Genomic DNA, 27385 nt, shown 5'->3' with positions numbered 1-27385 from the left:
TATCACCAGACCGAGCTTGAACATTAGTCTGGGGGAGTCTGCTTTGTATTTCCTACGGCACAAGAGGCGGGATCAACGGGGCATAGTTCAAATGCCTCTGTACGCGATTGGATAGTCCTTCAACCAATCAGAGCAACGGTCCGGGCGACGTAGCAGCGACAGCGGCGCTTCGGTGGCCGCCGTGTTGAATGTAAACAAAAAGCTGCTTGGTCGCTTCTCTATCGTCATCGTGTTAAACCCGGCAATAGGTGGATGAGCCAGTTTGTGATTGGTCCCCACAGATCTGTAACGCAAGCAGGATAGAAAGATGTACAGGTTTCCAGCCTGAGCTGCAGGGTGAAATCAAATCGCCGGCAGATCGGGCCAGTCTACTGTACCGCTGCTAAATGCATATAGAGGAAACACTGGATACACATTCAGTGTAAAAACAGCTTTCAAGCAGAACACACAAACGTCAATAACGGAGACTTATTCGCTGCAACACCGTCAAGCTCCCAAAGGCACAAAGAAATTACAGAGGCTCTGCCTTTTATTTTGCTCTCAACTAAACACCTGTAAAGCTTAGTGACTGTATCATGCACGGTCTGAACTTTCAATGTCATACGGTGGGATGATGGGATTTGCAATACAATATGGATAACGGACACTTCAGAAATTTCACAGCACTATCAAAACATGGGCTGATAGAAAAGTGATGATCAGACACGAGGCTGTGTGCCTTGAGCTTATGGCAGGTTTGAAGTTTGACAGCTGTTATTGAAGGCTGTCTTTATGACAGTTCAGGTGGTTTCGGGTCCACCTCAGTGTAATCAGTGCTGTCCCCCTCCCATCTGTTTCCACATGCTAGAAGCCTCAGAGACCTCCTCAAAGACATCTGCGTGCAACCCCAAATTTGTGACTGAGTGGACTGTATGCAAGGAGTGTACTTGCTGACTGCATGTGTTAACACATCCACTTACGCCGTCACCCAGTGTAGTATAAACAGAACCGCGTCCTTTTTTTGAAGTTTAACAGCGCCTTAAGAGAATATAGAAGTGGAAATAACTGCAAAAAATATATATTTGCCAATGCAAAACTCCATGGTATGCTTTGAAGTATATTTGATTTACAAAAATGGCTTAAGGCATGCTGGAAAGGTCTGTGTAAATCACATGCATGTCCACTCTGTGTCCTTTTGTCCTTTGTTATCCTTCCATTTCAAGTACCACAGACAGCCTAGAGCTGGATACAGTGTTTCCCCCAGTGTATTATAAAAATTGTGGCCCATCGGGCCTAGTTGTCCCCCACCAGGCCTAAGTCTCTGGGAATGATCTTTTTTTATGTATTTTTAAGATGTTTTTTAAACTACCGTTACAGCGGGGCGGCTCGGTTGGAATTAAATTTAAATCTCCAGTTAGCTCTTAGCATTGACTTGATGTAGGGCCCTATGGAGTCTGTGTTATAGCTTTTTTTAAATTCTTAATTTCCATGATTCTGTTATCCCAGAAACTATAGGGCTCTACATTAATGATGCCATCAGGCTGTGTCTGGCCCCAGCAGGGCCCTCGTCGAAAAAAGACACTCTCCACTGGGCTAAATAACTTTTCTGGGGGAAACCCTGGGGTAAATATTAATAAGATATGACATTTGAATTCCTCTTTTGCATTTGGAGGCATTCCGAATCTGTCTGTGAAGTGTAAGGACTCTGGTTTTCTATCAGGACTGCAGTCCCGGAGGCCCAGTTTATTGCAGTAAAACCTCCTCTGTCGGAGAGTGCACATACATAAAAGGAGGAGGTCGGGCAGGGGCCCATCTGGGTTCCATTGCATGTGGTGTGATCAGTAGTCCATGCTCCTCTCTGAGCTGCATACATCACATTCCTGAAATCCTTCAGCAGAAACCCCTTGATGAGGACCCCATCCACTGGGCCTTCAGCCCACTGCAGTTCACTCTTCACTTTTTTTCTAGCCCGTGTAGTAGACGTCCTGTATGTTTCAGGTACGAGCCAGTTACGAGTCTTTCTCTATAATGTTTTTTTGGGGAAAAGGGTTAAGTAAGATTTGTACAAATTACAGGGTATTCTGGTTTAAAGGGTTATTTAAATGATGATTTTTTTTTTTTTATATCTATAATTTAAATTATCTTATGAATATTGTTTTGCACTCACAAATACTCCCAAGCTTGTAAACCTAATTTTTAGGTTGGGAATAATAAACCTACAGTAATTGTGAACCAGTAATTTACTGGCAGGAGCAAAAGAACATATTAAAATAACTCCTTAGTGGTGGATTAGTACCATGTAATAGTCATTCCATTTTTAGCTCTATTCAGCTACCGAGGCCCCTCGTTAGTGCTGGCCCCCCCGCTTTGTGTTCACCAAACGAGACATCCTCGTTACCTCCAGCGTCTTTACTCAACAACGTTGGCGCAAATTACTCCTGCTGCATCTTCACCGTTGTCTATTCAGTTAGCTGCCGGGTCATCAGTTGGGGACCATCGTTCATAGATCTTTCGCCCCTTGTTCCAGAACATGTCCTGGTGGCGGGGCAGTGAAAAGAGACCTCTCCCCGACACTGCCTGCAGCTAACCTACTGTAGTGTCGCTAGCTCCCCCATATCCTATCCCGACTATCAGACAGAGCCTAACGGGGCATTCGGTCCTTAAAAAAGTGTGTGTGTGTGTGAGAAACGGCCCAATTTGTGTGACGTCCTGTTGTGTTCCTAAACCCCCCCAATAAAGCACAAGTACACTTACTTACAATTCACATTTTAGTTATATCGGTAGAGAAGAAAAAAAAAAAAAAAAAAAAAAAAAAAAAAAAAAAAAAAAAAAAAAAAAAAAAAAAAAAAAAAAAAAAAAAAAAAAAAAAAAAAAAAAAAAAAAAAAAAAAAAAAAAAAAAAAAAAAAAAAAAAAAAAAAAAAAAAAAAAAAAAAAAAAAAACACCTGCGTTTATTTACACTATTATTTGTGTATTACTTTTGCAAACAATATAGCTTAATTAGGTGGTGAAAGACCACACGTACAGTAATTCTGATGTCTTTTTTAGGCTCAGGGTGATATTATAGGACTGATAATTACGTGACTGTACAACTTAGGGCTGGGCGATAAATCAATTTTATCGATTAACTGGAATGTGTAGTTAACGTGGATTTGTTTAAATGAAACATCCGCCGACGCTGCCCTCTGGGCTCCCGTTTGTTTTTATCGCTACGAGGGAGCTTGCTACAGGTATGCTACATTCAAGAGACCATGGGATGTTCACGTACGTTACTCAGCAACAGGTGAAAATAGGGGCAAGGTTGCGCAATAACGTTAAAATGATTTGAACTTTTAGCGAGGAACGACAAGTGAATTACCTGTATGTGTGAAAACGGCTTTATCTCACGCATCCGTTTTGTTGTTGTTGAATATATAGCACCCCCCCCCCCCAAAAAAAAAAAAACTCAAACCAATTTATATTTCCACAAAATTGCCATGAATAATCATAATGGTATACATGCCCCATGTGTGTGCGTGTGTGTATGAGTCAAAACTAAATAAAACTTGTTTTGAACATTTTCTTTGTCATCTGCAGATTGATTTTAAGTAGAGGGAGAAAAAAATCGGATTTTTTTTTTTTTATCGGGATTTTATTTTTAGGCCATATCGCCCAGCCCTAAGGTGAGCTACAGAAAGATTAGCGATAGGAGTAGGAAACTGAAAAACGGTGTATTAGTTTACAATTCAGTTTGTCCAGGTTTCAGGTCCGAGTTAGTGTCACCTCTCTGATACAGAGTTCACTCTCTCTGCAAATTTAGTCTTACCCCCCCCCCTTCCTTCCACCATGTGTAGGAGACTAAAGGCACCAGACTTGTCTAACTAAACATGACTTTCCTAACTAAGACAAATTACCATAGATGTAATGTATTGAATTCTTATTTATGTGTACACTCAACTCTTCCAGCATGCGACACATGTGCGACAGAGGGAAAAAAAACTAATAAAACTGGATCGGCCCGTGGATCTGTACATTTTTCCGATTCCCCGATCCAGCTGTTTTGTCAATATCCGGACCGATATCCGATCTTTATATCGGATCGGTGCACCCCTAGTCTCAACTGCCTCAAACGGAGACCTTTGGCAACACTGACGCCAAAGTTTCTCCTCCTGATTGGGTCTTATCGGTCACGACTTCTCGTTCTGAGACTAAAGCTACTAACGTTACCATGGCAACAACCAGCAACAGGCGGAGCCTCCACGCTGCCTCCTGTTAATGTCCAATATACCAGAATGTTGATGAGATATGAGGTTTGGGCGTGTTAGTTTAAATGGCGATTAGTTCTTCTACTGGAGCCAAAAACACTTGCATGCGTGGAGATCACTTTTGGCTCAAAACTCTGCTTAAAAACCGAAACGTAGCGATGTAAATGTAGCCCTAGTTTCTTTGATTCATGAACATATTCCTGATCATTCCATCCTATTTACTATGGCCATTGAGGGCCTCTACACAAATATCGATATCAAGGAAGGCAAGCAAGACCATGAAAAAACATTTGAGGAAAAACCCAGACTGTAAAATACCACATACCGAATTATTGCAATTATTGGAGACTAATTTGACCAGAAATTTTATGGCAGCATAAATTATTGACCTATGTTGGCAACCCAACTTAAATCACAATTAACACTTTTGCACTTGTGGTTATGTTGCTGTATATACGTTATGCATTTCCACCAATTATGGACATTTTAAGACTTCAATAACATATGTTTTTATGTTAAGAAGAAGAATGGGCAGGACACATGCAGCGTCTTTTAGCACCTGGAAAACTGGAGGCGCCTCAGTAAGTGAGCTCTCTACAATGAGTCTGTCAGCATGTTGGCTCCGCCCCCAGCTTTTAAACAGCTCCGTGTGGTGACTGATACGTCAGGCTCCGCCAGTTTGTCGTCTTCTCCTCAGGAGGAAAAAACATGCACCTATTTGTTTTACAAGCCTGATGGAACAATTCTAAGATAAGATAGACTTTATTGATGCAACACTGGGAAGTTCCCTCTTTACAGCAACTCAAATGCAACACAACAGATAAGAAAATACACATTAAATACAAATGGAATAATAATAATTTCTTCAGTTACAATAGGGCCTTCGCCGCTGTGGGGGCTCGGGCCCTAAAAATAGCTACAAATAAAAAAAAAAATATATATATATATATATATATATATATATATATATATATATATATATATATATATATATATATATATATATATATATATAAAAAAAAAAAAATGAAGCGGAGTAACTAGAACTGCAAGCAGTTATGACCGGGTCCAAGCCTCCCCAGCTTGAGTCACCCCCGTTGACCCGCGGAGTCTACAAGTGCGGAACCCAAAGCGTGACGACGACAACGCCAACGTCAGGAAGTCCATTTACCATTGAGTTCATTGGGATATAGGCCAAAACGCATCTACCTTGATTATAGCGCCCCCTAAGGGCCAATCTTCGCCAAACTTGGTATAGAGCCTCAGAATGGCATGGCGAACAGAAGTACCACGTTTTGCGTTGATGACATTTGATTAGGCCGAGTTTTCAGGAGGAGAAACATGCACGTATGTGTTTTACAAGCTTGATGGAACAGTTATAAGATAAGCTAGACTTTATTGATCCATCCCATACTGGGGAAATTGCCACGTTACAGCAGCTCAAGTGCAACACAACAGATACGAAAATACACATTTAACAGTAACAGAAAGATATCTTTATAAACTATAGGAATGGGAAAATAAGAGTAATAGTAATATGTACACTATAAATATCAAAACCTATGCAATGCTGAAAACTTAACTGTTTATCGTAAATATTGGTAAGTTAATCGTACTGTATATGAGCCGCATTGTCTTGCAAAGCAGATACAGTAGAAGAGTACTGCAGATCTTGAACCGCTGCTTTTATTAATGGGTTACATAACATTTCCGTCACTATGTTGCTGTTTTTGTTACTAACAGAGGTTTATCTCAATTTTGTTAGTTTTTGGTTACAGCGTTTTTCCTTCTCAATGCTGTAACTCTTCACTAACACTACGACCTGAGTGATGACACTACCTTTTTTTGAATGTGTAATGATGATCGTTTGATCAGAAAGAAATATATGAATGGAACTTGTTGGCTCACCAAGCAAAGCACGTCAATCTATACATTTTGATGAGGCAGCAAAAAAGTCCGCTCAAAAAGTCCTAACCACCAGTCAGTATTATATACTGACTGAATCCTTCAGTGTCTTTAAAACCCCCATCCTGAAGAGTCTGTTTGTTTTCTCCCCTTTATGTTCCGTGTGCCTGTGGGTGGTGTCGTTACAAGCAAACAGATTGATTGTGTTTATGTGTGCAGAGCTGCTAGAGAGGTGAAGTCAAACACGGACACCAGTACAATGGCACAGAGTTGGAACATAAACCCTCACCTAACAGATGGATCATCTAGGCCTACCTTAATGGCATTTAATAGCATATTTGTGACTTACTGGGGAAAAAAGGAGTTTTCATCTATCTCAAATTGGCCTGGTTGCCATAGAACTGATTTAAATAAATAAACAAAATGTGATATGCATAGTTATGCTTGTGACATAAAGACGCAGAGTAGACTAGCAGCACCATGGCCACTGCTGCTGTCGGAGTTCTCGGAGAAAGCACACTGACGGGACTTAATGGTGCGTTCAATTGCAACTCGTAAGCTCATGGCGCATTCATTTTATTGTAAAATACCCTTCTGCCATCTAGTTGTTCTTGTTTTCGTCGTTTAACATTAATTGACTGGTAAAATAAGTTATGGTTATTAGGTATTGTTATTACATTTCACTACATGGCCTTAGCAATAAACAAGCCAGTCTTTAATGTCACTGACTGTCATTTTGTGCTCTTTTTTTTTTTTTTTTTTTAAGTATCGGTTCAGACATCAATTAGGCAACGTTTTGGCACCGGCACAGTTTTTAAAGTATTGTTTTAGCACCGGTATCGTAAAAAGAGAAGAATAAAACATATTTGTCATGCAATTTCTACATTTCTACTGGAACTATTGTGACCAATGAAAACCCCAATCACATTCCTTGTATGCGTACACATATTTGGCCATGAAACAGATTCTGATTCACGCCTATTTACAGGAGTAGTTTTTTACTTTCTCAGCGATATGTTATTCTTTCTTTTATAGTTTTATAGTGGTGGAGACCACCTCTGCTAAACATCGTAAACATTTAAATTAAATAAAACATGAACCCTCAGGTAAAAAGAGCAGACGTGCCATATCACATAGTAAACACCATCAGGTGAGATCCATGTGTGTGGATCTGGGTGGCTGACCTTCTCCGCTACTCAAAGTCTCTGCAGGAAACTGTTATAGATTTAATTTGGAACCAAATCTGATTAGTTTCAAGTTGCCAAATGAACAAGTAGCATTCACTGATAGAAATGTAATTGAAATGACAGGGAATTTGGCCAAAATAGAAACCTTAAATCTAAACTACGTCAGGGAGGAACATTTCCTGCTGATAGAACAAGTAAAAACATACTGTTTAATAAGGGGAATCAAATACCACACTTACAAAAGCAGCTAAAAAAAGATGCATTGGAATAGATTAGAAACAAAATGCTAGCAACCAACAACAGTATGATACTATAATAAGTGTCTTTGAGAACCAGAAGTTAAAGGACACAAGCACATTTTGGAGAAAACAAGATTTTCAGCTGCTGTTAAGTTACACTTTTTAAAGAACATAAAAAAATGTAATTCATGTAATTGAACAGAAAAAATTGTTGTATAAACAAACCCAGGATAAGTTGAGATACTGGTTAAATATTTTAGAGCGTCATAGAACTGTAAATCAGTCGCCCCTTTATTTTTTTAAATTGCTAGTTATCACTGACAGTTCTTGAAACGTGATAGTGTCCCTTTTTAATTGTTAGACTGGTTTCAAATTTAAAGCTCCATTACAAGATATTTTTAAACCCAGCTTTGCAGCTCTGTGCAACTGTTGGCCACTTTATTGCACGGTTATTGGGGTTTTATATACCTGCAGAGTGCAGACTGGAGATGAGCCTTCAGAAGAGACTTGAGAATCAAAAGGTTTTATTGCCACAATAAGTTACACTTACGTGGAATTTGCCTTGGTGAATGGTGCATACATGAATAAACAAACATATTAAACATTAATATGAAATAAACAATAAATACAGAAACAGAAATATACAAAATAGAAGAAAAGGAGGCTGAATGGGTTGAGTGCACAATGTGCCTAAAATACATACAGTACTATGTGCAATGGGCAGGTGTGTAGTCCAGAATGGAGCTTAGTAGGGGTGGGAATCACCAGATGCCTCACGATGAGATATCATCATGATACTTATGTCACGATACGATAGCATCACGATACTTATGTCACGATGCAATATCCTCATGATACTTATGTCACGATGTGATAGCATCCCGATACTTATGTCACGATACGATAGCATCACGATACTTATGTCACGATACGATATCATCACGATGCTTATGTCACGATGCAATATCATCACAGTACTTATGTCACGATGCAATGTCATTACAATACTTATGTCACGATACGATAACATCACGGTACTTATGTCACGATACGATGGCATCATGTTACTTGTGTCACGATATGATAGCATCATGATACTTATGTCACGATGCGATATCACAATACTTATGTCATGATACAATATTATATATTATTGCAATTTAAACATATTGCAATATTCTGCGATATATTGCAATTTATTTCCATTTTTCCAACTTCAAATTTTTCCCAGTTTCAAATGATCTCCCCAAAAGGAAACTGTCAACATCTGTTTTATCTAAAAAGATACATTTCTCCGTTTGTTCATCTCACTTCAATTGTATTGCTGCAAAATGGGATTGTCAAGCAGACGAACTGACAATACACATCATATAATAAAAGATCCATACTTGGCGTCTGTTTATCAATACAGTATTGCCACGGAAAATATTGTGATACTACGCTGTGTTAATTACTCGCCTACTTTTTACCCCCCCCGAGTGTAGGCCATTCGGCAAGGCTATGAACACTTTTGATTTCATATGTGGTCGGACAACACTTTGTACAAACTACTTCTGTTGGAGCATAACCCGACCCTTGTTGTTGTTTCTACGTCAGATACTGTACTCGTCACGGTCTGTTCTTGTTTACGTTTCCCCTCCCACTGATGGGAAGCACAGTGTTGATGGCAAAGCATAGCAGTTCCCAAGTAATCTGCTGACACCAGAGTTCTGATGATGTGGGTGCTGCCCTGTGATTACCCAGTCACTGGGATGCTTCCAATTTAGACTCGCAGGAAAGATTCTCTTCCTGAGGCTGTTGTCCAAGCCCAGAAAGAAGACAGCTTTATCATTTACAGCCCTAGTACGGTGATGCAGTGGTGTTGCCAACACAGAGGCTTCCGGTAACCAAAAAAACGCAGCGTCGTCCGGCAAAAAGGTCAAAACAGGGCTTAATTTTTACTGCAACCCAACGTTGTGTGTCAAAACACATTCCCGATGGATTACTTCGTAATGTGAATGCAGTATTTCTGCTTTACCTCGTGATTTTTGTGAAGAGAGACAACATAACCAATGTGAAAACCTGTCTCATAGTTTTATAATCATTGAAACTTCTAGATCTAATACTCCAACTGGACTTCCAGTATTGTTTCATGTCTCGCTGGTGCTTGAAAACGCACAGCCCCCTGTTGTTTTCGGTCTGAACAACCACCCCCATAATTATGCTGTTAGAAATGTGTGGAAGGAGGGGGCTTCCAAACACTGTATTTGGCCTAAGGCCATTAGTCTCGGTTAGTCTCGCATTGCCAGATCTATCTCCACAACGCTGTGGAGTAAGGTCTGGCTACACCACAGATACATTGCATTTCTTTAAACCAATCACAATTGTCTTCGGCGGCGCTAAGCTCTGGACGCAATTCTATACAGCACATGTGGAGTTAATCATCCACAACTAGCACATCATTCCCAAGGGAGGGAGCTGCAACCAGTCCAGATCAGGGTTGAACACAAACCAATACATAAATACGCAGTGAAAAATAATGTTGGTACTTGAAACTGAACCTGCCCTCGTGTTTAGGAAATTGCAAAAGGCCGCGGCATGGCGTTTTATAGACTAAAGCAATGTTTCTCCAATGGCGTTACGTGTACCCCTAGAGGTACTTTGGAGTGCTGCAGGGCGTACGTGAGATTTCATTTTAAAAAGTGAATTTCAAAAAAATATCAATCATGCGTAATTCCCTAAAATAATTATACTAACATAATACACTGATTTTAGTAATGGATTCTAAACATTTGAAGTAGCATTTAAGTGTTTTTGACGTACAAGCTTGCTGTTTAGTGGGTGGGTGATGGGGCAGTGGATATGACATATGCCTTTGGTGTGGGAGACCCGGGTTTGATTCCCACTATGATACATCAACCAATGTGTCCCTGAGCAAGACACTTAACCCCTAGACATATGTAGCAATTGTAAGTCACTTTGGATAAAAGCATCAGCTAAATGACATGTAATGTAATGTAAATCACTGATGGTGCAGCGCTGTATAGGCTTTTGTTTTTCTACCAAAAATTAGAGATGGTTCGATACCATTTTTTTGCTTGATACCTGAACTTGCGTACCGGCCGATACCGAGTACCGATCCCATACCAGTGTGTCATATATTTGATTATGTTTTACCAGCTGTATACTACTATCCCTGTATGGATGGGATATGATTTCTATCTTTGTTGTCTGTCTGGCTCGGGTTCAACTTTTTATGAAACATGAACAAACAAACAATGAACGTCACAGAACTTTCTTTTATCGTCCAGTTTGACGTCAGTCATAACGGAAACAGAACATAAATAAACTACTTTAAAGTAGATTTTCTTCAGTCCTTAATTACATGGTATCAGATCGGTACATAAACTCCAGTACATACCGATACCAGCGTTTTAGGCGGTATAGGAGGCTGTTCCGATCCTGGTATCTGTATTGGAACATGTCTACTGCCCAGGGGGTATGTGTAAGAACCACTGGACTAAACAAACAAAAAAAGTACTCTTCATTGGCAGATGAAACAATATAGAATATGAGTAGTTACTAAATCTAGTCTTCTTCTTCTTCTTCTTATTCTTCTCCTTCTCCTTCTTCTTCTCCTTCTCCTCCTCCTCCTCCTCCTCCTCCTCCTCCTCCTCCTCCTCCTCCTCCTCCTGAAACTCTGACTTGTTGCCTGTGCTGTTTCTCTTTGTCCTCCCAGTTGATGACGTGGCTCCTCTCACCACCGTATGCGGTATGTTGCGTGTTTCTGGAGCTCGGAGGTGGTTGTATATTAATGAATAGCAGCGTCTCTCTGTTTGCTCAGCCTCGGTTCACTACTCAGTCAGGGCCGCGGCGTGACGGACGCCAGTCAGCTTCATGCTGACTAACCGCTGCGGTTGGATGGTATTTGTTTTCACACTCGAGTGTTTTGGTTAACGTCACCTATCACCCTGGTTGGACCATGTGTAGCTGAATTCCTGACTGAGACCGGCTCAGACTACATTCTGTGCATTCTTAAGAGTGTGTTAGACCGTAGCACTGACTTCACTGAAACTATTTTGAACTGCGTGCAGTTTTGTGCTGTCATCAGGAAATGCTTTCGGGTACAGAGGTTTGATTTTCTTTTTTTCAGTTTAAAGTTCCAGCTGGCTCGACTCGTGACCTTCCAGAATTTTTTCCTCAGCAGATCAGTTTTAATGGTTCCATCAAAAGAATTGGATCCCTTTTTCCAATGCCTGTTTTTTGTTTTGTTTTTTCTTTCCCAGAGAGTTCTTGGCAATCTTCCTTCGAAAATAACTGCCTGGAGACGTGAAGAGGGGAAAAAAATCCCCCTCTCTATCGTTCTAGCTCTTTGGCCTCTCAGTGTGTGTGGTTCCTCTGGTATTGTCAGACTCCACAGACACAGAACCAGCTCACATTAGCTCCTAAGCGACACAGCTTTCAGCCCTGACGTTATTACGAGCAGAGAAGATCCAACCTTGAACTCCAACCATCCACTGTGTCACAGTTTGGAGCACAACATCCTGCTTGGCTTTTAACCAGACCAGGGAGGAGGGGAGGGAATATGAAGATTCCAGTATCTGTCTGTTCTTTACATGACAGTGAGCCGAGGTTTTGACTGTGCATTACGCAGGGCTTTGCAGTTGTAATTGTAATTATAATTGATTTATTTGAACAGGGACTGTAATAGATGTCTTGTGCCAGGTTGTAGCAAATTGCTAGTTTCCATCCGTAGTCCCTGGGCAGGTAGATGGCGCAATACCATACAAAGTATTTACAGTATACAATACAGATACATAAAGTCATAAAAATCTACAGACATTATTGTCCCCTTATCCCACCCCATCTAGAGGTAAAAACAGAACCCTTCCCATAAAAGTATTAAGGGAAATGTCACCGTTCAATTTGTTTTCACTGTTATTCTGTTTGATAACCCCTCTGCTCAGGTTGATGGTGGACCGGAGCTTTGATGGGAAGTAATTAGGTCACAAATCTTTCTACCAATAAGGATGACAAAGCTGTCATTTGTCCCGCCCTAACTGGTGCAACAACACTAACTGTGGACTCAGGAAGATGTCAATCACTCAGTCTATCCACACCCACACAGTCCTGGAAAAGGCCCAATCAGCCACTTACTTACTTACTTACTTACTTACTTACTTACTTACTTACTTACTTACTTACTTACTTATTCCTCTTCGTCCCCTATGGGACATAAGGCTCCAATGAGCACTCACCATTGCATTGGGTCCCTGGCAGCATGTTGGGCCTCTCCCCATGACAGGTTCATCTGTTCCAGCTCTTGTGTCACAGTTCTGCACCACGTGGTTTTGGGCCTCCCCAGGTTTTTCTTTTGCCAGGTGGTGTCCATATTAAGGCGACTTTTGCGATGCGGTCCTGCTCCATCCTCAACACACATCCTAGCCATCTCAGGCGTCTGTGGTCAGTCTCCTTGGTGATGCTCCGGCTCCCTGTTTTCTTGTACAATTGGAGATCTTATTAGGCCAAAAGAGCTGGCATCCATTACGGAACACTTCCATTCTCCTCATGTCTGTTTTGACAACTCGCCAGCTCTCTGAACCGTACAGCAGGACAGACTTTACATTGCAGTTATACAGGAGCATCTTCATTTTAAGGCTGTATTGTTTTGATCTCCAGATGGGACGGAGTTGGGAGAAGGCACCCAGAGCTTTTCCCAGCCTTGCTTTAATGTCTTTAGATGCCCCGCTGTCCTTACTGATGTCCTTACCAATCAGCCACGTCAACTATAAACACCTGTGTGGGTGTTCAGGGCCTTTGACTTATTTTCATTGTTTTTTTGTTTTTTTTATTCAATAATTGCAACATCTTTCCAAAAGACGATGAGTAATCGTTTTAAATAGTGATTTTAATATGGACCAAAAGGAGCGAGATTATGATTTGTTCCATAATTGTGCAGCCCTACTTGGCACAAAGTGTCTGAATTGATTGCTGTCAGGTTTCAGTGAAGGGAGGACAAGTGATGGACTGCAGCAGAAATGAAACGGCCCTTTTTTGACACAAAGGACAAAACATTTTAAAGTGTAATGTAATGTTTTGTCTTCAAGTCAAGGCCCCTAAACGGACTATATGTCACGTTCCACCACCAGGGGTCTCTCAATCTAAACAACCGCCAAAGACGGAGCGATGCTGGCATTGCACTCAGATGGAACCCTGGTCATCCTGGCCCTTTGATTTGATTTAGCACATGTGTTTTTTAAAAAAACCAATAGTGTTACATATATGACAACATAAGTAAAAAAAGACAGAAAACCCTCAAGGGGCTTTACATGTTGGGTTTCCTTAAATTAATCAACGAAAGGTAGCATGTAGAAAATCAAAACATTAAAAAACAAGGGACAGAAGAAAGGAACAACAAGATGAGGAGAGAAAATAAAGATTGAAGAAAGAGAGAAAAGGAAAAGCAATAAAAAAACATATGAGTTACAGATTTTTCACAGATCTTTTTGAATGAGCTGAATTTTTCCTTATGCTGGGAGGGAGAGAATTCCATATCTTAGAACCTCTGTAATTAATTCTGAATTGGGATGGGGTGGTTTATGTTGGGGGCGGGGGGCAGATGGGGCCTTCACATTGGTGGTGGTAGAGAGTAGTCACCCCCCGTGAAGCGCGTTGAGTGTGTATGATTAAGCACTATATAGATTAGGGTTGCAAGATATGAGGGAAATATGTGAAAACTTAATACTGCGATAACTATTTTACTTGCGATAAATAGATCAAGATTAAAACCCTTTTTTTTTTTTCAATGGTTTAGTCATCTTTTTTTTTTCTTCACATTTTTCCAAAGTTCTGCTCTTTTTTTTGAATATTTTTACGACATTTTTGTCACTTTTTTTTCAACGTTTTTTTTTTTTTTTTTTTTTTTCAAAAAAACTTTTTGACAATTTTGGTTGAAAGAAACCCAAATTTCTGATATAGAAACTTTTTGAAAATGGGTCAAATTTGACCCGAGGACAACAGGAGGGTTAAAGTGTTCTCAGCTCTGCTGCTTTCAGAATTCTGCTCAAATACAACAAACTGCTTATTGAATTTAAAACAAATGAAATGAAATTGTTTCCAACATTCTTTTATTGAACACTGAACATGAATTGAATGTGAAAGGCAGCACAAAAAAAGATGGAAAAAAAGTTTTCTGCTATCGCAGCCTTTCGCTATGTGGTTATTGCGCCAGTTGATGACAATTAAAGAAAAAAAAAGTAACATATTTTGCAGCCCTAATATAAATGCAATGAATTATTATTTATAATCCGCAAAGGTTTCCTCCTCTTTGAAACAAACGGACCCGGTGATTTAAACCGGTAAAACACCGATTTTTAACGTGAAACTGCCCCATTCAGTGGTTTTCTCCGCCGATGTTCGACACATCGGCTGCAGGAGCTCAGTCAGCTCGGTTTGCTTCTCTGATAACTTCAGATCCAGACGCTCGATGACTAAAATCCTTTATCCGGGTTAAAATATAAAAACGGATAAAAGCAAACAAGAGCTAAAAGGCGCATCGTAAAAATGTGGCTTAAAACTGCTGTGAGATGGACACCAGATGGTTCGTTTCGTGTGGTTCTTTTGACTATAAACTGCTGCCGACTCTTTGCCCTGCTGTGGATGAGCAGTGTCTGTGGGATGTTTATGCATTTAAATGTTAGGAGATGAGAGGAGCAAATGGGAAGATTACAGATAGAACTATTTTTCCATAGCACCACTGTCAGACTTTCCCTCTGCTATATATATCAAATTTCTGTCAGCTTGGGTCTTAAATGTTCTTTAAGCCAAAGACCCCTTAACTGACAGAGAGACAGAGCAGGGACCCCCTACTACATATATTGTGTAAAATGAAGTTGCATATTAAAGTGGGCCTACAATAACAAAGCCTTTATACCGGCCATAGAATACTAAGCTTTTAAAAATAATAATTGTTGGCATGACTTTATAAATTAGGTTTTAATGTTAAACATACATACATGTGGCACAGTGAATGTTTAGGATGAACTGTGTCTGTGGATGATGTAGAGACTACCTTACCTATAGGCCAGTAAGTCTATCATCAATGTGTTTTTCTTTTTTTTTTACCACAAATAGGCTGATATATATTTGCTAATGATTTTTTTGATTCATGTTAAGACATTTTAATTTTTGAAAAACTCCCTTCATTCATTTTGCCCGATGATGGTCTAGTACCGAAATGTTTCCTGCTATTATATTTATTTTTTGCTGGTTAGACAGCGTGCGGGAGTTTCTTTGCAACTTTTGACTTACTTATCCCCCTCCGACGCACCTGTCTCACGTTATAGATGTGCAAAGTATTTTCCTGTAATAAAAAGCTTTCAAAAACTTGACAATAATTTGGTGGGCCCCCTGCAGTAACTCTGAGGACCCCCTAGGGGCCCCGGACCCCATGTTGAAGACATCTGCCATTGGGGAGTATTGTGTAACTCAGGCCATGATGATAAAGGGGTCATATGCCTGAAACGGACTAGAGTAGTCTGTAAAAATGTGTCCTCCACACTATCAGACAGTTTCTCTTCGAGCTGAACGATATAGGGACAACAGTTATTTGCGATTTTTTTTTTTCAGCCAGATATTGCGATTACGATTCAATTTTTGATATTTGTTCTTAAAAGTTTAGCTAAAGTTCAATATTCGCTGTGTAATAGATAAAACATGTCATGGGCATTATAACATGAGACACAATCAAAAGTGCTCTATATTCTTATGTAGGATGAGAACATAGATATGAATTGCCAGCAATAACTGTTTTTCTTTTAATAAGCATGGAACATTGAACAGTCACACACAAAACATTTATCACAAAGGCTAAAGTTATAATAATAGAAAACAATTCCAATAAAAAATATCAGTACTTTCTTGTAAAGTGAAATGTCTGATCTGCCTCAGTTCAACAGCAGCATCTACATATTACTGCTTCTACCATCATGATCAATAAAGTGATCCAAAATAAATAATAAAATCATCTGAAAATAGGACATTTCTGTTAACAACCTATGATATGTAACATTATTAAACATTCAAATCTTACAATTGGATTCTAAACCGCCCCGGGAGCCGATGGAGAGTGTAAAGAACAGGAGAGATGTGTGCATGCAGCAGCAGCATTTTGCATAAGTCGAAGGCAGGAAAATAGAAGTTTGATTGAGGGCAACATTAAGTGCATTACAGTTCAAGTTCAATACTTTATTCAGTACTTTATTGCCATGTCAACACAGTTGACTGGAATTTGTCTTGGTACCAATCAGGTAAAAAAAAAAAGACGTACACGCATGCATACACAGGAACATACAGTACATAAAAGAAATCACATAGACAATCATTCAAACCAGTAAAAAGCTGTAAAGACCTTGTGCTATTGCAACTACCCATAAAGTGCCTTGTGTCTAAGGTGCATTTAGTCCAGGTTTACTCTGCAAGGTGCCTGAGCATTAAGGAGCCTAATAGTGACAGCGTTAGTACTGTTACTGAGCATTAAGGAGCCTAATAGTGACAGCGTTAGTACTGTTACTGAGCATTAAGGAGCCTAATAGTGACAGAGTTAGTACTGTTACTGAGCATTAAGGAGCCTAATAGTGACAGCGTTAGTACTGTTACTGAGCATTAAGGAGCCTAATAGTGACAGAGTTAGTACTGTTACTGAGCATTAAGGAGCCTAATAGTGACAGAGTTAGTACTATTACTGAGCATTAAGGAGCCTAATAGTGACAGAGTTAGTACTGTTACTGAGCATTAAGGAGCCTAATGGTGACAGAGTTAGTACTGTTACTGAGCATTAAGGAGCCTAATAGTGACAGAGTTAGTACTGTTACTGAGCATTAAGGAGCCTAATGGTGACAGAGTTAGTACTGTTACTGAGCATTAAGGAGCCTAATAGTGACAGAGTTAGTACTGTTACTGAGCATTAAGGAGCCTAATAGTGACAGAGTTAGTACTGTTACTGAGCATTAAGGAGCCTAATAGTGACAGAGTTAGTACTGTTACTGAGCATTAAGGAGCCTAATGGTGACAGAGTTAGTACTGTTACTGAGCATTAAGGAGCCTAATGGTGACAGAGTTAGTACTGTTACTGAGCATTAAGGAGCCTAATAGTGACAGAGTTAGTACTGTTACTGAGCATTAAGGAGCCTAATGGTGACAGAGTTAGTACTGTTACTGAGCATTAAGGAGCCTAATAGTGACAGCGTTAGTACTGTTACTGAGCATTAAGGAGCCTAATGGTGACAGAGTTAGTACTGTTACTGAGCAATAAGGAGCCTAATGGTGACAGAGTTAGTACTGTTACTGAGCATTAAGGAGCCTAATGGTGACAGAGTTAGTACTGTTACTGAGCATTAAGGAGCCTAATGGTGACAGAGTTAGTACTGTTACTGAGCATTAAGGAGCCTAATAGTGACAGAATTAGTACTGTTACTGAGCATTAAGGAGCCTAATGGTGACAGAGTTAGTACTGTTACTGAGCATTAAGGAGCCTAATGGTGACAGAGTTAGTACTGTTACTGAGCATTAAGGAGCCTAATGGTGACAGCGTTAGTACTGTTACTGAGCATTAAGGAGCCTAATAGTGACAGAGTTAGTACTGTTACTGAGCATTAAGGAGCCTAATAGTGAGTAAGTACTATTACAGAAGCGCAATTTTGGGCAGTAGTTGGAAGAGGGACCTGGCAGGGTGGGAGGGGTCGTCTAGCACTTTCTGTGCTTTATGGCTGATAGAGGCTACAGATGGGTTGGCACGTCCTATCATTTTGGATGCGGTGTTCACCACCTCCTCCAACTGCTTCCAGTAATCCAGCCTTGAACTAATAAAGGCGAGAATTGCCTTCTCAAGACGACGCCTGTGTAGGAAGGACTTTAGCCAGAAGATGGAGCTGGAAAAAGCTCATTTTAACAACGTTATTAATCTGTTTGTCGAATTTCATGGTACCGTCAAAAATCCCCTCCAGATTTTGAACAGCTGGCCTAACGTACAAAGCTAAACCACCCAAATGGGAGCCAGGCTCGTTTAACAGGCCAAGCAGCTGCTGATAAAAGGCACAATAGTTTGGGCAACTCTTTTTACCGAGACCTCTGACTTGTCATTGACCTCACTGGTTGCTTCTTTTATTCTCCCGTTTTTATGCTTTCATCTTCGTCTTTTATATCGATGCTTTTACCCTGTAGTGCTTTGAGATTGGTTTTAAATGTAAAGTGTGTTATACATAACGTGTATTGTTATTATTAATAATAATAATAATAATAATAATAATAATAAAAAAACAATGTTTTATCTTTCAGATTGCTCAGAAATATGACACACAAAAGGAGGAGGAACTCCGTTTCTGGATTGAGGAGGTGACAGGAATGTCTATCGGAGAGAACTTCCAGAAAGGCTTGAAGGATGGAGTCATCCTCTGCGAGTAAGTGTGGGTGGGTGTGTGTGCGGGAGGGGGGGTATTTTTTATATAGTATATTTTTGAATACTCCCGGTTTGATGGTAAAACGTGAACTAAAATGTATCCTCCATAGTAGGGCTGCACAATATATCGTTTTTTGTATTTTTATTTATTGTCATGGCGATATCAACCACCGCAATAAACCCATCTTGAAAGGCTGCAGCATTTCATGAACACTCTCAGAGATTTTTGTGTTAGTTTAAAGAAAATTTGAGCAGAAATACTGAAAGTGGACTTACATATCTGTATTGATCGCAAGTAATACCCTTATCGTGATATTTAACAACGTTATCGCATATTTCCCTGATATCGTGCAGCCCTGCTCCATAGTTGATAGATGGCATTATATTCCGATACATGTTGTGTTTTCCTTCCTCTCTCAGACTGATCAATAAGCTGCAACCTGGTTCGGTAAAGAAAATCAACCTTTCCCAGCTCAACTGGCACAAGGTAAGGAAACGGTGCAGACGAATCCTTTAGGACCAGTCTCAGGGGTTTTCCTGCATTGTTGCGCCCCTCCCCCCTTTTAGCCAGCACCAAAGGAAATTCACCAGTGTCAAAATGATAAGAACCGAGAGAAGAAATAGCTCTTCAAATCCTCTCTTAATGTGTTTAATAGGAATTTATCCAACAACCGTTGAACAAGCAGAACATAACCTTGAATAGGAGCACTAATCTCAGTTTTACCGTCCAGAGTCAGGCTGTGCCGGTGATTTTAATGGGATTATTTATATATTAAAACCATTTTTTTAGGCAGTTTTGTTGATTGGGGTTTCATTTACTCAAGCTTAATGCACATTTTTTATTTATCAAATTGCCAGAAATAAATAGATTGCGGTCAAATAACACAGACTTGTGTCCTTGACACGCGGACCGATAATTTTTACTATTGTGTCTTATCTGTATCTTTTAACCGGCTACACCTGCTGCGCACACACGGCGAAGGATTGTGGGAGTCACAGGCGAGACGGAGAGCTTTTCCTCTGGGATTGTTGTCGTTTCTTCAGTTTTTGGAGCCGGCACAGAGCTGTGAAACATCAATCTACTGTCAGCTGTTATCAGAGGGGAAACAAGAACTAAAAACAGAAACTCTCAAAACTGCCAATACGCTCACTGACGGTCATTAAGTCTTTTCCTGTATATATTGGTAGTGTAAATTAAAAGAAATATAGACTTTATGATCCATTTCTGTGTAAAAGGGCACACACCTCGAATGAAAAGCATACGCACCACTGTGCTGCTCTCTGCCCAGCGTCGCCAGTTTCATTGATTATAATGGATGCGTAGTATTGGACACGTGCAATGTAGCCAGCCCGTAAGGGGGGAGTGGACTCATTCATGAAGCTTTCACTGCTTTCCACTAACAGCTTTATTTGTGCTGTTGTTGCTTCCTCCTGGTTTTTGTTGGACTCCCTGTCCCAGCCCCCGTCACTCCTTTTTTTTTCTTCTTCTTTTTTTTCCGTTACTCTCTGCAGCTGGAAAACCTTGGGAATTTCATCAAAGCTATCCTGGCCTTTGGCCTAAAGCCCAATGACATCTTTGAGGCCAATGACCTGTTTGAAAATGGGAACATGACTCAAGTCCAGACCACACTGCTCGCACTGGCCAGCATGGTGAGTGAAGGCAGAGCACAGAGGGTCATTGTCTACCGAGGAACAGATTTTCTATTGTCATGTGAAATCTAATGTCCCGTCAGTCCTTTGACCAGCATGTCTTCTCTGTTAGGGAAAGACCAAAGGTATGGACTCAAAGATTGACATCGGGGTGAAATATGCAGACAAACAGGCTCGACATTTCGACGATGAGAAGATCAAGGCCGGTCAGTGTGTCATTGGACTGCAGGTAACTATGACTGGTGATAAAGTGCTTCTTAAAGCCAAAACACACACTTACATTTCAGGCTGACGTCACTGAGAGCCGATGGTTTGTTTGTAGCTTCAAGTATAACCACGTTTGTTCCAGAGAAATAAACAGATTCAGCATTTTCCCTAGGGAGTCATATTTCTCCTGCAGGGAAACTTCCATTGGACTCTGAATCTCTCCATTAAAAGCCAGAATAGGGTAGGTTTAGGAGCTCTTTGAAATTAGGACAAACACACTGTCTGTTCCATGACAGAAACCGATACATAACTGCCTGTTAAATAAAGAAACCGAAGCCTGTTGCACCAGCTGTGTTCTCTCTTAAGTTCAGGTGTAATGTCCACACTAAACGATACGTTGAGACTACCCTATTGTTCCGAACATAAGATGGGTTTGTTTTTTTTCCTAGAAAAAAGTGGGGTCGTCTTATAATCGGGGTCTAGAAATTCAGCTGTTCAAGGAGAAAAAAAAAAAAAAAAAAAAAAAAAAAAAAAAAAAAAAAAAAAAAAAAAAAAAAAAAAAAAAAAAAAAAAAAAAAAAAAAAAAAAAAAAAAAAAAAAAAAAAAAAAAAAAAAAAAAAAAAAAAAAAAGAGAGAGAAAAAGAGAGAGAGAGAGAGAGAGAGAGAGAGAGAGAGAGAGAGAGATTTTCACAGATTCATCACTACAAGTGCAACAGTAGCAAGCATCTCACTATCACTAATGTTATCTACATTCACAGCCATTTTGGCGTGTTATCAAAACGCATAATTGCTTTTTAACGTGTTTATCAATGCCGGATGGCCGCCATTGACCTACATTATGTGTGATTTTTCGGCGTAGCGAGTAGTATGGAGAGACGTAAGTTCATGGAACGAGGTTGGTTGGGGTGGTGGATGGGTAAAACACAGGACTTTGACCCAGGGGAGCTGGGTTCATGTCCAGCGTCTGGTGTATTTTTTATTTATTTTTTTAAAGCCTTCCCCAATGTTTCCTAAGCATGTCACGTTGGTCACGTCATATTTTTTCCGTGTTTTTTGTAGTTAAAAAGCCTTTTTTAACGCGCTCTCGCGATAGTACGGCACGTTCTCACGATAACACGGTGTTTATGTTTACATCGTCGACATACACCTGGATAGCTCAAAATGCGTACAGATAACACGCCATTTGGCTTTAGGAAAGTGGCGTGTAGGTTTACGCAAAGTCATGATGTCATGTTGGAATTTCTAATAAGGAGAGAAGTTCCACTCTTGGGAAAACTTCCGGTTTCTGAACTGGTTGCAGTTCCACGCTGGTTCCACACGAGGGCGCTCACGGGTGAGGGCAGAATGAATGGAGGTCTATGGACCTATACCCATCAAAATCTACTTTTCTCAGGATATCATTTTTTGTCTAGTAATTTGAATGTTGCATTCGAAAGGGGAGGCTAAGAAAATACACACTGCTGGGTGTTAGAGAGGCATCGTCAACACAGCTGACAGGTAAGGCCAGAGCTCGTCTATGGGACGTTCTCTGCCTTAACATTACATAACAGAGAATGCCCGTAGACAGGCTCTGACATTCTGGTTCCGCTTCGGATGCTGTCAAATGGGATCTCTGGTTGTAATCAGTCCTTCACTGACCAATCAGCATTCATTAGCAGAATGCTAGCGTGTTATGGGCAACAACGACTCAACCTGTCAGAAATCCAAAGGACATAAGTACTCGTTTATTCAACTTTCGACCTATAATCCATGTTGAACTTGCAAAAACTACAATCAAATCTGAGATTTCTCAACCACAATCAGGCGAAAGAGACACATTTAGCTGTCCCATTCATTTTGCACTCACCTGCGATCACCCCCAGTAGAACTCTGATGGAACTGTAACCAAATTCAGTACAATGGGGCTTAATAGGGAGTGAACAGGCTCTCCGTAGACGGGCTCTGCTTGTATCATGTGGTCGTGCCGACAGTTTTCTTGTCATTACTTAGAATTCCTCATGGGGGGCGACAGAAACTACGCACTATAGCTTTAAGTAAGACTGATATGTGGTTGGATTTGATCCTATCTCTGGCCTTGTGTTCTCAGATGGGGACAAACAAGTGTGCGAGTCAGGCTGGAATGACTGCCTACGGAACCCGAAGACATCTGTATGATCCAAAGACTCAGTCTGACAAACCCTACGACCAGACCACCATCAGCCTGCAGATGGGAACCAACAAAGGAGCCAGCCAGGTTAAAACCCACTCCTCTTCTAATGCTGCTCTCATTGGATCTTTGTATTTTCAATAAATCCCTAGAGGAGACCAAAACAATTGAATTCTTAGTGCGACTAGGCCTGTAACAATTATTACATAATTGTCTTATCGCAATTTTTTTTTTTACTTAATCGCGGTTTCTTTTTTTTATAACTGCAATTAATGCTAACATTAGCTAAGGTCCTAAGGGGTAGGACTGTTGATTAGGGTTGGGTACCGAACTCTGTACTTTTTTGGGTACCGACCAAATTACGCCGGTACTACCTAGGACCAATTCCCGTTAAATCAAATGATGCCAAATTTCGGCACCTGAGAGCTCCTAAGGGCGAGCTTCTCTGTCCCCTCTGCTTGATGACAGAGAGCAGGGATCCGACACACACACATGCACGCGTGCAGAGGTGGGGACAGTGCAAACTCCAGCAAACTACGTTGTCTCGGCAGTTTTGTTGAAGTCACAGTGAGTCACGGCGATGCCGGTAAAGCGGTTGCAAGTGTGGTTACAGTTATCACAACTTCACACAGACAGATATGATATTAATTGCGATTGCGGTGCTTTAACGTTACACTTCCTCTGACACAACCAGGCACAACAGTGGTTTCTATGCCCTGGTGACTGACTGACAGGCTGAGGTTGTAAGGCAAGGCAACTTTATTCCTATAGCACATTTCAGCAACAAGGCAATTAAAAGTGGCTTTTAACTAGTTATTTCTACCATTTTATATCGTCATGGCGCAAAAAACAATGAACGCATTGCGGAAAGCTGCGTCGCATCCCGAAAGACACAGAGATTTATTTGTGTTAGTTGAAAGAAAATGCCGGTAGAAAAGTGCACTCTAAAATGTTAACTGTCATCCATTTTTTTAGTGGTGCTTTTTATATTCAATTCAATGTTTAATTTGTTGTATTTTAGCAGAATACTGAGAGCAGCTGAAATGCAGAACGGAGAACACTTCAATATCTGTTTATTTATCGCGCGTTATTTTGTTAGAGCACGATATTGCGATACGTTTCCCTCGTGCATATCGTGCAGCTCTAGTTTAAATGTATTCATCCACAAGAATGTGTGCACATAGAACAGAGCAATTCATGCAAGGATTGGGCATCGAGAACCTGTTCCAACTTGGAATCGTTTCGAATCTGATCATCTGTTCCAAATTTAAGTTTTGGTTTCCATAGCAGCCACCGTACTTCCAGGCGCTTGTTGTGTTGCAGCCATGGAGCACAGTAAGCGGAGCTCTATTGTGGCTTTTCTTTACATTGAAAAAGCCTGGTGAAACTGTAAACCCCCATTTAATCAAAATAAAAAGGTCCTCTTATCTGTGAAATAAGCATGTGACCATGCTTATTTCACAGATAAGAGGAACGTTTTAGTTTTAACTCCACCCCTCAATAAACTGGAATCGAAAGGAAGATTAATAGGAATCAGAATTGTTAAAATCCAAACGATGCCCAACCCTAGCAAGGAGAGTATACAGTATGTGCACTGCCTGCATCATGTGGTAAGGTTTCCCGCTGCGTTGTGGTTTCCTGCAGGCGGGCATGTCAGCCCCCGGTACCCGCAGAGACATCTATGACCAGAAGGTGGTGCAGCAGCCGCTGGACAACTCCACCATCTCCCTCCAGATGGGCACCAACAAGGTGGCGTCTCAGCGGGGCATGAGTGTGTACGGCCTGGGGCGGCAGGTCTACGACCCCAAGTACTGCGCCCCGCCGACGGAGCCGGTCATCCACGCCAACGGCAGCCAGGGCACCGGCACCAACGGCTCGGAGATCAGCGACAGTGACTATCAGGCCGAGTTCCCGGAGGACGAGTACCACGGAGGCTACCATGACGACTACAGCGCCCATTACAATGATCAGGGCATTGACTATTAGCGGAGACCCCCCACCCCCCTCCAGATCAGTATTACCTTAGTGTACTCTTATCAACTACGCAACAGAGCAAGTCTTTTGCTATCCTCACTAGTCTTTTTCTTCTCTCCGAGCATACGATGAATTGTTGCCTTGAGTGCTTTTCCTTCTTCACCTAGACTCTTTAATCTGAGCAGCAAAGGGTTGTGAGAAGCGGTAGTGGCATAGAATAATGAGATACAGTGCTGATAAATGTTTTTACGGCATTGTTTTTTTTTTTAATACCCCACTTTTTAAATGTGTTTTAATGATGGAACACTGAAGTAGTGATAACTCTGTGGACCGATGGCGTAGCATCAGGTGAAGCTGCTGCATTCCAGTGTTTGCATTCCACGACTGAAACTGGGCTGACGATCCACTCGAAGAGAATTCAACAATAGGCTGATCTCGGACACGCACACAGAATGCACATACAGAGATTCACCTGACGCCACTTTTCAAGGCAATCCAATAGAGTAGAATGATCAAACTCTTAAAATGTTTGACATTAATTAGGGCTGCCCCCTCTTAGTCGATTAGTCGACTCATCGTTTTGGTCTTAGTCGACTAAGATTTCTTTAGTCCGTTAGTCATGTTTTCATGCTGAATGACTTCTTTCCAAGAAACTTCGAGCACGTCGCTGGTAAACCGAAGAAAGATTTTAAAACAATGTTTTAGCATGGTTCTTCCGTCAGTCAACAAAATCACGAGTGCTAAGCCCAGTTCAGACCAAAGATTTGCGACGAGACGAAACCGTTTTAGAACATCGTAGACAAAAGCGGTCTGAACCGGCCCGTCCCAGCTGGACTCCAACCAGCTGATGGTGTGGCTGCGACTCAGCTGGTGGAGTCTCCAGAGGCTGGTTTTACAACGTCAGAGACGTCGCCTGTTTCAACAGCCAATAGAGAAGTCATCTTGTAAAGTCAGCTACAATAAAATAATCCATAATCCACGTTATTTCTGTTACAAACTGTTAACAGAGGCTCAGCGACCGAGAGAAGGAGAGGGAGCGCCTCGGACAAAGCCCTGAATCAGAGAAAGAAAACGTGTTTTCACCGATTCATCACTAGAAATGTAACTGTAGCAAGCATCTCACTATCACTAACGTTATCCACATTCAAATTTAGATGCAACAAATGAAATATTCAGCTTTAAAATGCCTGGAAGTCGGAAGTTAGGACGGAGGTACAAAGAGCCGTTGCTATGGAGATGATACCCCGTCCCGTCTCGTCTCATTGGTGTAAACTGGCAGCTTTCAGAACGCTGCAGACCGACGTGCTGCAAGCAGTTGCAAGTTTACACTCGTCTCGTCGCAAATCTTTGGTCTGAGCTGGACTTTAGTTGACTAAGAATTCCTTTAATCGAGCACAGCCCTACTGATCTCTCCTCTGTGTTCCGTCTGTATTCAACCACAGTTTTTGATACTGGTATTCCTTTTTTTTTTAACTACATTTAATCACTAGATAGTGTTTTTATTTTTTAAATGATGAGCGGCTGGTGGCTGTTCGGATAGTGCAGATGACCAAACCCAAGCTGACTCTATTTTACAGTCACACTTTGTTCTATTACATGACTATATTTTCATATTATTCCCCCTTTGTATTCCCAAACTGTATTTATTGCAATGTCTCTCATTGTAAAACAGTCCACTGTTATATTGGTCGTAAAGAAATGATATGTTATAAATAAAGCCTTAAATTCTTCAATTCTGGAAGCCTGTCTGCACACTATTGTTACCAACCTATCACGTGTCCAGCTCTATTGGAAGAAGCTTAACAGTGTTAACGTTTCAGAACATCTAAAGTCATTTCATGCTGCATTCCTTATGTAGCGGAAAGATTGCAGCTCTGAGACGGGAGTGTGTAGTTCTGAGGTTGAAGCGTTTCAGTGGTTAATTCTTCGCAAACCGCAGCAACGTGGTAGCCTGGTCTTACCAGACTCTGGTCCACTAGCCTGGTCTTACCAGACTCTGGTCCACTAGCCTGGTCCTACCAGACTCTGGTCCATTAGCCTGGTCCTACCAGACTCTGGTCCATTTTATTTGTACAGAGAGTCTGGCCTCTCTCCATTGACAAGTGTTAACTTCCTTGAAGGCGGGTACTCTGTTGAAGTTTAAAACTATTGGATCTGCCCAGAGCCACTCTGGATCTGCCAGAACCAGTTGCTAACGTTTGGTCGTGACGTCGGCTTAGCATTGCTAGCGTTCACCTTAGTCAACTCCTTCACCGCTAATGGAGCGAACTACAAAATCCCGTGGGGAGGAGGGCCACAACATCATGGCCACCAACACTAGAGAGCAGAGACTGGTCTTGCTCGGGCTTTAACTTCTGGATATTCGGCAGCGTTGCCACAACGAACCGATTGGCTACGCTTGCATCTTTCTCCGCCGTCATT

At 41.0% G+C, this 27385-nt stretch overlaps 1 protein-coding gene across 1 annotated transcript in view; it reads left to right on the top strand.

The window, feature by feature from the left end:
- Positions 1–26697, top strand: part of cnn3a (calponin 3, acidic a) — a 33022-nt gene extending 6325 nt beyond the window's left edge. The window contains exons 2-7 of the mRNA XM_039790264.1: positions 18867–18988; positions 19408–19474; positions 20500–20637; positions 20750–20866; positions 22931–23077; positions 24635–26697. Coding sequence (XP_039646198.1) covers positions 18867–18988; positions 19408–19474; positions 20500–20637; positions 20750–20866; positions 22931–23077; positions 24635–24976 — 933 coding nt within the window. The 3' untranslated portion in view covers positions 24977–26697. The remainder of the gene's footprint in view (positions 1–18866; positions 18989–19407; positions 19475–20499; positions 20638–20749; positions 20867–22930; positions 23078–24634) is intronic.
- The last annotated feature ends 688 nt before the right edge of the window (positions 26698–27385 follow it).

This window comes from Perca fluviatilis, chromosome 22, assembly GCF_010015445.1.
Source record: "Perca fluviatilis chromosome 22, GENO_Pfluv_1.0, whole genome shotgun sequence".
In the NCBI taxonomy this organism is placed as follows: domain Eukaryota; kingdom Metazoa; phylum Chordata; class Actinopteri; order Perciformes; family Percidae; genus Perca; species Perca fluviatilis.
This window is presented reverse-complemented; position numbering and strand designations above follow the sequence as displayed.